Source organism: Leptonychotes weddellii, chromosome 15 (genome assembly GCF_054177405.1).
Source record: "Leptonychotes weddellii isolate Sample4059 chromosome 15, ASM5417740v2, whole genome shotgun sequence".
NCBI lineage: Eukaryota > Metazoa > Chordata > Mammalia > Carnivora > Phocidae > Leptonychotes > Leptonychotes weddellii.
In genome coordinates this window covers 9,429,796-9,440,294 of record NC_138383.1, presented here as the reverse complement: position 1 = coordinate 9,440,294, position 10,499 = coordinate 9,429,796, and the positions used below count along the sequence as shown (strand labels likewise).

At 42.0% G+C, this 10,499-nt stretch overlaps 1 protein-coding gene across 2 annotated transcripts in view; it reads left to right on the top strand.

The window, feature by feature from the left end:
• Positions 1–9,768, top strand: part of KCNJ16 (potassium inwardly rectifying channel subfamily J member 16) — a 59,360-nt gene extending 49,592 nt beyond the window's left edge. For both annotated transcript variants that reach the window (XM_081804598.1, XM_031026717.2), the window contains exon 2: positions 7,445–9,768. In XM_081804598.1, the coding sequence (XP_081660724.1) occupies positions 7,533–8,792 (1,260 nt within the window). In that variant the 5' untranslated portion in view covers positions 7,445–7,532 and the 3' untranslated portion in view covers positions 8,793–9,768. The remainder of the gene's footprint in view (positions 1–7,444) is intronic.
• The last annotated feature ends 731 nt before the right edge of the window (positions 9,769–10,499 follow it).

Genomic DNA, 10,499 nt, shown 5'->3' with positions numbered 1-10,499 from the left:
ACTCATTTTACAGATTGTAGCTCAGACAGCCATCTCTCCCAGACTAGATAAAGACCCAGTATTATAAGCTATTGCAAGAAACAGAGGAGAAATATGTATTCAAGTTAAGGGTTAAACAGAGGCTATAAATAGGGACAGCTTGCAAGATGCTGGCCGTGGTACTCTTTTATATTATGCCATTCATTCTCTACCAAAAGGTTTTGAAAGAGTCAACCATTGTCCCTATGTTTTATTTATTTTTTTAAAAGATTTTATTTATTTGAGAGAGAGTGAGAGAGAGCGAGAGCAAAACAGAGAGCACACCCAAGGGGAAAGGCAGAGGGAGAAGCAGGCTCCCCACTGAGCAGGGAACCTGATGTGGGGCTCGATCCCAGGACCCTGGGATCATGACCTGAGCCGAAGGCAGACACTTAACTGACTGAGCCACCCAGGCGCCCTGTCCCTATGTTTTAAATCAATAAAAGGAAGCTGAAAGATATTTGTAAGATACAGCTGAGATGTGGTAGAACCATAACTAGAATCCAAGTCTTTGATCTCCATACTTTTGTCCTTTAACAACACTAATGTAAGACCAGCCATAATAGGGAGCATGGATGGGACCCACGGTAGCAGGAGAAGGGTTATTTACATTTCAGGTTCGAGCTGTCACTCTGTATGAAAGTAGCAAGAGATGAGTTAGAAGGGTGTTACGTAGACCAGGTAAAACCAGGTTTTTACCTGATCAGGAAAGCCTGAAATGCAGATGAGCTCCTGTAATGATAGGTTCTTGTGAGAACGAGGCCTTAAAAAAGCTTAGAACAAAGGGCGCAGCATCCAGAGTACACCTGTAAATAGCGAGAGCCTTAACAACTAGATAGTGACTGTGTCTCAAACAAGCAAAATAGGACGGAGAACAAGGCCCAAGTTGAGAACATGTTTACCAAAGGGCACAGGCAGGAGCAGTGACGAGCATACTCTCACTTGAAGGTCAAGTCCTTCACCAAACGCTCTCTGATCACCCTGGCCAAAAGGCAGCCTCCCTCCTTGCTCCAGCCATTCTCCACGTGGATGCTTCATTTTGACAGCCCTCAAAGGCATATTCCACAGAAGCAAGACTCTTACTAATTCCTAAAGTGGGTGGTCCTGGCACACAGTGGGAGCTCGATTAAAAACAACAAAAAAAAGACAAAACAAAAGAATGAAGACAGCAACAAATTCTCACTGGAGAGTTTTAGAGATCACTGGGGAACCTTCTGCACCAAGAGGAAATTGAACTGTGGTCTTTAAAAAGACATAAGATCTCATGATACCCAGCTTCTGTGACCAACCCAGATACAGCGCAATGTAAGTTCTGAGCAACTCAGGCTGGTATGCACTCAAGACAGGGATGGGCTGATTATCACAGTAAGAATAAGAGAAACCTTCAGAACCATCTTCGTAAAACTTGCCCATACCACTTAAGACAAAGAATAAACATGATAACCACCCTGTGAATTTCTTTAACCTGTTAACTTTGCCAAGCTTGTCAGTCTTGTTCCCTTTAGCTTGGTTGTTCAGAGGAAATAGCAATCCAATTTTTTTTAAGCAATACATTTTTAAAACTGAGTTGAAAGCATGTGTATGCATATACATGCGAGTGTGTGTGCGTGTGTGTGTGTGTGTTGGGGGGAGGGGTGCGCGTGCGTGCATATGTGTTGAGGACAAGGAATAGGGGATTTTCCATTTGGTGACAGTTGTGAAAAGGAACGCTAAATGATCTGGTCCCTGGAGCTTTGGGGAGCTAGTGTAAAGACAGAGAATTGGGCCACGTGGCTTAGTGGTAGGAAACAGTGGTGCCATCCCTGAGCTTAAGTAGAAATATCTACTGGGAGCCACATTGTCGGCCCTTCTGTCATGCAAGTGGAAAGCTCTTTGACAGGGTTCAAGCAGATGCTCTGATATTTTACAGCGGGGGAAACTGAGCCCCTGTAGGATTCAGACTCATGCAACAATTACTGAGTAATTACTATGAGCTTGGCCCAGTGAAAGATGTCTTCCCAGTCCTTATCTCACTCAGACTCACAGTCACTCAGTAACATAGGTATTCTTATCCCTGTATCATGCATAAGGACACTGAGGTTTAGAGAAAAGTTACTTTCCTAAGCCACTCAGGATGTTGGGGACAGACCTGGAACTGGAATCTGCCTCCCAATTCATGACTTCTCTGCAACACCAAAACATTTTATTTCAGACTATTGCTTATTAAGGTAATTTGTTTTTGAGGCAGGATAATTCAGATTTATAATTCTTATTATTTTGGTATGATCTTGACATCCAGAAAATGGGGAAACATAATCCCAGCCTCTATTTTTTTCCTACTTCTTTATAAAACACAGCATCATTTGGGTTGCAGCAGGATTTACAATCAGGATGTAGATATTACTTGCTCAAGAAAAAAATGGACTAGAAAGAGGCTCTCCAGGTAAAGTTACTAGCAATGTTGTAACACCAGACTTCTGCTTCTCCTTCCCAGCTCTGGATTCAGTTCAGTTGTTTGCTCATTGCATAGTAGAGAGCCCCTTTCCTATCATAAACTGGCACAAAACTTTTTTTTTTTTTTTTTAATTAGAGAGGGAGAGGGAGGGGCAGGGGGAGAGGGAGAGAGAAAATCTTAAGCAGGTTCCACGCCTAGCTCAGAGCCCGATGTGGGGCTCAATCTCACAACCCAGAGATCAGGACCTGAGCTGAAATCAAGAGTCAGACACTTAACCCACTGAGCCACCCAGGCGCCCCAGCACAAAACTTTCTTACACTGATTCAAGAGAAATTGTAGAGTTATATCAGAAAAGAGGTAAAATTCCTTGTCACTGAGAATTTGAACCAGGGTTGGAGGCTACGGGTTGGGACGGAGAAGAGAATGGAGAGGTCAAAGGCTATAGCTTAATCGGAGACCTGCTTTGAGCGGCTGAGAAGAAACACGAGAACGCCATAGAATGTCAACAAAGGAGACACTGTTTGACATTCGGGAGACAGGGACTATTTGGAGAAGTCTGGGCAGCATCTAGTGGGTTCTGAGTGAAGCAGGTGTTCAGTGGCTGAATGAAGGGCTCCACCTAACTGTGTCTGAACGTCTTCTGAGGATTTCAGGTAACACAAGGCTCAGGCGTAATTCCGAGGCAACAAGTTGTGGGACAGGTTTTGAGCAAAATAACCCCAACTTGTTTGGGTTCTGTCCTATCCCATTAACACCCCTCTTTCTTTCCTCCTTAGCATCCAGGGCCCACTCACAAGTGCCATCTGACTACACCTTCTCTCACTACCCGCCTGCCACCCCTACCCTGGCCCCTCCATGCACCACAGAGTGGCACCCAAGCCAGTCTCCAAAGACAATGACCTGCACACAGAATCTAGGCCACCCTTTCTACTCTCTGCCTCTTCCTCTCTGGTGTGTCCACTAAAATTTCTCTCATTGCATAGTCGCCAGGAAAGTAACTTGATTACCGGTGACTTCATGTTAACTCATGGACATGCTAAAGATGGTACTTGTTAATATCACAGGCCACGGGCATTAATAATTGAATTTCACCAAAGATATTTAGAGCATTGTTTGTGGTGTGTCTCAAATTACAAAAAGCCAATTCGAATCACTATTAATATATTTAAAGTAAGCAGATGCTAGAGACAAGATTGAATTTTATTTTTGAAGTTGACATGGGATTCCAAAGTTTTAACCATTACGTTGCACCTTCAACGTGCTAATGAAAAGTTTTAGTTTGAAGAACCACCTGCAAGGGTAGTCTGCTTGGTAAAGAGCTGAATTTGAGAGGATATAGCAAAATGACAGAGGGATTGCCTCAGAATGGGTGAGTCTGACTGAGGCACTCCTATGCATTGAGAACCGGGGACAGGTATTCGGGATGGTCACTTGTTTTGCTGAAAATATTCCAACCTGTGTGTAGCCCATTTGAAACATGCTAAATCAGTAAAGGTTTCTCCTTGAATTCATACAACTATCTAGGACACTGAGGACTAAAAGCAGGTCCCATTAGTGCAAGTGGATTAAGCAGCTTTTTTTTTTTTTTAATGTCTGAATTTAATACAATGAGTAGCATCTGAGAATAGTCACTGTCAGAATTGGGTCTGCTGACCCCTCGAACTTTCTCTCTCTGCGTCGTCTCCGTGGGGTGGAGTAAATTGTAATGACTTTGATGGCATTCTCGGGAAACGACCCACCATCCTGACCCTGGCTTGCCTCTCACTCTAGCCACCTCTATATTAGAATTCCATGTCATGACAAAGAAATCGCAGTCTTTTTTCTGCCTGTGTCATTAACCACCTGGCAAAACACTTTGAAGCTGGTACAAAGTGGGACTGCAGATTCTGCATTTCCTTTAGCACTTTATATTCCCTAATTTTGTCATTGCAGTGCTCAGATTCCCATTTTTAATAAAAAAAGGAATTTGCCCCCAATGAAATAGCCACCATCAGTTTCTAGAGAGCAAGGAGAACAAGATGCAAGAAGAAATAGAGAAGTAGGAAGGTTGCAAATGCATTTTTGTGATGGAATGGAAGGTGATAAGATGGTTATGAAAGCACAGAGATGCTTTGAAAGCCAGGTTTTAATCCTAAGTAACACCACTGTTACACAAAGAATGTCCACTCAATAGGCAAGTCTTATCCTCTATTATTTAATAGCAAACAAGGGGAAAAGTGTTCAAATGAACACAACGTATGAAACAAGATATTAATAAATAGTTTGTCTAGTCATTTTGACAAAGGGGGTCCATAAAATTCTTTGCTCATTGGGTGATCTGAGAAATGGTTAAGACTCAATACAATTAGTTTGGTTATAATCTGGCATTTAGCTTAAAGACAAGCATCTTTTGGAAAATGTATCATTTACATGGTTGGAGAATCAAAGAATAGATGAATCAAGGGTCTGCCACCTGAACAGAATCTGAAAGCTTTTCTCTGGTTAAGTTGAAATGAATGAATGATCAATTCAACATGGTGGGCCGTGGTGGGGACACAGGGCATGGTGGGTTTAGGACAGAATTCTCACAGAATTCTCATGATTACACTATTCAGAAACAAACTTTGCACATTCTCAAATTTGCTCAGTTACAGCTTATATTAATTGAAAATTCATTCCCCAATTAGCATACCGTTGAAGGTGTTTTTAAAATGGCTTGTTTATAACAGTTGGCACCGCTGGAATTCACACTGCATGCCATTTCAAATAAAAACCTTTCTTTTTTCTTTTGGCAGCAGAAAAGAGCAGAGTCACACAGTAGCTCTTGATTTATGAACTGTGCTTTCTTATTCTCAGACTCTCACAGTGTGTGCCGTTCCCTTTAAGGAACGCGATTGGAAGCATTTAACAGGGAAACAATTCTATCTCCACATCTACTTTTTTTAATTTGAAGTCATATGGGCCTTTGATTATAACAGGTCCCATTCTCATGCCTGCAACAATCAGGTAAGAGAATGAAGACCCAGAAACCTTGAGCAGCTTCTTGTGTTTGTCAAGTGTCATTCGATGACAAATGGGACAGGAACCTGCAAGAATGATATATGTTGTGGGCAAAATTTGTGGAAACATTTTACATTCAACATTCCGGTAAGCATTTTGTCAGCCCTGGGTCACATCCTGAAATTATACAACCGTTTCCCCCAAAACCCGGTTGAGGACAAAAGAGGGAATGTAACTACTCAAAGCAAATCTGGAGGACGAGTGGGCAGAGTGGCTGGGGGTGCGTGGATGGACAGAGAGAAACTCGTACACGCCTTACAGCATTTTCTGGCTGAAAGCAGAGTTCATCCTTGCAGTGGTCCACCAAACAAAGTGTTTATTGTGAAGTGGGCCTGATCCCTGGAGAAGAAGAAAAGTGATTCCTATTGACTGGAAGGAAATTAACTCTTTCCTCCCTTTTTCAGGGAAGGTGTTGGATAAGTACTTTGTGATTAATTTCCTTGGTCGGTTTCAAGGGGGGTGGGTCTCAATGTCAGCAACAGTATTGACTCTTAACTGTAGTTTCCTTGCAGTGCTGGCTGGATTCTCTAGTGAGAAGTCCTTTCTCCCCCTTATCCTCCCTTCCCTCATCTAGCACAGGCAGGTTATGTGGAAAGCATATTCTAATAATCACTAAACCATTTCATTGGGCTGCAGTGACTTTTTTTTTTTTTTTTTTTTTTGCATAGAAGTAACTAAAGACCATTTAACATTGAATTTTTAAAACTTACTTTCAGACTTGAGCTGGGAAAACCACTGGCCAATTCCAAGGATGATAAAAGCAATAGGAACTGTATGTTCTGCCTTGATCTTTTATTTATTTATTTTTTTTAAAGATTTTATTTGTTTGACACAGAGAGAGACACAGTGAGAGAGGGAACACAAGCAGGGGGAGTGGGAGAGGGAGAAGCAGGCTTCCTGCAGAGCAGGGACCCCGATGCGGGGCTCGATCCCAGGACCCTGGGATCATGACCTGAGCCGAAGGCAGACGCTTAACGACTGAGCCACCCAGGCGCCCCCTGCCTTGATCTTTTAAAGATCGAATTTGGAGGGGAAAAATTGATTTTGCCTACAGATGGCCTTGAAAGCGTCAGGAATATGCTGCAGAGCTGGAGAGAAGAGTCCAATTGTAGTATGCTCCCTTTAAGAGGGAAACAAGATTAGAACTTTGGCAAATTTTCGGCTTCTATTCAGAGGGAAAGAGAAGAGATGGCAGTGTCCAGAAAAAAAAAAAAAAGGGTGGTTGTCCTGAGACAAAAGCAAAAGCAATTTTATACCTATTGAAAGCTTACCTGGGCGTGGTTTTAACTCCTCTGGGGTTAAGAACATTTTTTGCCCTCTTAAAACTAAAGGAGTTAGGGGAAAGGACTTGAACCTGAGAGAGTGTCGCCGTCAGTTCTGTTCTGTCCTGGGAAGTACAGGAGGAAGAGAAACCTCGGGGGAAGAGAGAGAGGACGTGGCAGGGGCCGAAGGGGAGGGTCTGTGGCAACCAGTATGTAAGTTACATGTCAGGATGAAGGTAGTGATGCTTCCTAGCATCCTTCTTAGAAAAACCATCTGACTTCAAGAGTTAGAAGGCTTATAACCGTGCTAGACAAATATCTGAATTCTATTGTGCCTTTCTACATTAAAGATTGCTTTGTGTTCTAAGTGCCCTCATGGCAGAAGAGTCTATAAAATTAAGACTTTTGTTTATGTCAGGTCAGAAAAGGTAGTGAGGCTTCATTTGGGATAATCATAGTGTTTACCCAAGCCTTTTGCATAGATAAAAATGTTATTTTCTCTAATTGCATATTTTGTTCCTATAATGACTGAGTTGAATTCTAAACTGAAATGAGTAATCAATACTGAATGTCTCTGTTGTTCAAATGAAGGCTTCGCCATTTCAGATGGCATAAAATTGCTTCAAATTTGGCAAATTACTAAAAAGATGGAAATTAAAAGCTAAAGCATATTTAATTTTCTTTTTTTCAGGTTTTAACTGAAAACTTAAATCAACAAATAGCCACAGAACTATTACTAGTACAAAATCCACCTGGATGCCTGAAGGAGAGAGGAAAGAATGAGCTATTACGGCAGCAGCTCTCCAATTGTAAACGTGAACCCCAAATACCCGGGCTACCCCTCAGAGCACATCCTAGCTGAGAAGAGAAGAGCCAGAAGACGTCTGCTCCACAAAGATGGTAGCTGCAATGTGTACTTCAAGCACATTTTTGGAGAATGGGGGAGCTATGTGGTTGACATTTTCACTACTCTTGTAGACACCAAGTGGCGCCACATGTTTGTGATATTTTCTTTATCTTATATTCTCTCCTGGTTGATATTTGGCTCTATCTTTTGGCTAATTGCCTTTCATCATGGCGATCTGTTAAATGATCCAGACATCACGCCTTGTGTTGACAACGTCCATTCCTTTACAGGGGCGTTTTTATTCTCCCTTGAGACCCAGACAACCATAGGTTATGGTTACCGCTGTGTCACCGAAGAATGCTCCGTGGCGGTGCTCATGGTGATCCTTCAGTCCATCCTGAGCTGCATCATAAACACCTTCATCATTGGAGCTGCCTTGGCCAAAATGGCAACCGCTCGGAAGAGAGCCCAAACCATTCGGTTTAGCTATTTTGCCCTCATAGGCATGAGAGATGGGAAGCTTTGCCTCATGTGGCGCATAGGTGATTTCCGGCCAAACCATGTGGTAGAAGGCACAGTGAGAGCCCAGCTTCTCCGCTACACTGAAGACAGCGAAGGGCGGATGACGATGGCATTCAAAGACCTGAAGTTGGTCAACGACCAGATCATCCTTGTCACACCAGTAACTATTGTTCATGAAATTGACCACGAGAGCCCTCTGTATGCCCTTGACCGAAAAGCAGTGGCCAAAGATAACTTTGAGATTTTGGTGACATTCATCTATACTGGTGATTCCACGGGCACTTCTCACCAATCCAGAAGTTCTTATGTTCCCCGAGAAATTCTCTGGGGCCATAGGTTTAATGATGTCCTGGAAGTTAAGAGAAAGTACTACAGAGTGAACTGCTTACAGTTTGAGGGGAGCGTTGAGGTATACGCTCCCTTTTGCAGTGCCAAACAACTGGACTGGAAAGACCAGCAGCTCCACAACATGGACAAAGCACCTCCAGTCCAAGGATCTGGCACGTCGGACACCATGGTCAGAAGAAGGTCGTTTAGTGCAGTTGATATTGTCAGCAGCTGTGAAAACCCAGAGGAGACCACCACCTCCACCACGGACGAGTGTAAGGAAGCACCTTATCAGAAAGCTGTCTTGACTTTAAATAGAATCTCTGTAGAATCCCAAATGTAGTTCAAATTGTGATGACCAGGGTTACCCCGCAATCATTTTACTCTGTAGCCAGTCACCTTAAGGCAAGTAGTTCTAAGCAGGGCTTTTAAGGAATGGGATAGCGATGTTCGATGGTGATAGGAGAGAAGAAGAGCAGGTTAAATCTGGTAAGAGATCATCTAAAAATTACATAGTATCCAATTGTGTAAACTTTTATTTATTTATTTTTTTGTGCTAGCAAATTTGGTATTAGGGATGCTATTGAGAGCCTAACTGATTAATTTAAATTTCATCTCCTTGTCTTATATCACACACTTGCAACTTCAATTGGAGGTGTCATATTCAGTGATGGAGAACAAAGGTAGGATACTGGCATAAATAAAAATAGGAAGACAGGCAGCCAGCAGGAATAACAACTTTTTAAATGTATCAACATTGATAGTAGTTTCCTAGGAAAACATTATGTCATCTAACCAAGATATGCAAGATATGCATCCAGTAGATTATAACATTGAGATATTTAACTGAAATCACCCGGCAGGTTTGATGTCTGCCCCTCATAGTCTCTTGGTATCGGCAGAAAGAGGTAGAGACTGTAAGAAATAGACACCCTGCCACTCGCGCAGGTAAGGATCAACGAACGCTGGGAGCTGTTTTTTGTTTTTTTTCTAACTCATAAGGCAGAAGAAAAGTTGACATTATTCAGAACAGTATTTCTCTTTCAAATGCCCTGGGTTGCCCTGCAGCAAATGGCTTTATATGGGAGAGCAGAAATAAGGCAACAATGACATTTCTAGTTTCTCCAGCAAGGGGGCTTCCTCTGCCCACCCCCATCTTCTCCAAAGACAACATGAAGAAATTGGATCACAGAGATGGGATGAGGGAATAGATGGCAGTGGGAAACATTCTCAGACCGTTGGAGAGAAAACCTGTGCTCTGTCCTGAAAGACTGCAGCAGCTTTTGCTGGCTACGTAAGGGATGGAACCATTTTTTTTTTTTTTGAGGAAGGGGGCACGTGGGGGGACAGCAAGGGGAAAGACATTTTGGGGGGACAGCAAGGGGAAAGACATTTATTTGTGTCCAGAAGCAGTTATGTATGTTTCCTGTCTTGGTCACTTTACAAGACATAAATGACTTGAATTCTAGATTTTCAGCAACACTCCCATTGAACTTGGAACGATCATTTAAATGGAGGATTTTGTGAAATATAAGGTGATTTTTATTCACATTATTAAACAGATAAGTGTTATGGAATTGCTTAAATTTTAGGAAGTAAATTTGTATGCTCTGTATCTGTGTTAAAAGATGTTAATCATGATTACTTTAAGCCCAATTCCCTATGAGTAAAGTCACTTTCAGCTTTATAAATTGAGCAGTTATTAGCTTCATTCAGAATTATGCGTTTCTTTACTCATTACGTATATGCCACAGTTTTTCCTTTGTTTATTTAAATACATGTACACACAAATCGTTTTTGCTGTTTCTGGAAAAGCTCCCCACCCCCCCTCCATTTAAATTAAAGCTTACAAGTAAATTGAACTGAATCATACAGTCTGCGATTACCAATCAAAGTAAAATATGTAGGTATGTAAAGTGTTTTTCTTTTGTTTTTCTTTTTTTTTTTTCCTTCCTTCCTTTCCTTCTTTGTTTCTTTTGACCATGAGCAACGAGGTTACTTTTTTAAATGCACGTGTGCGAATCTTTTATTCCTGTTGTTTTATGGATAA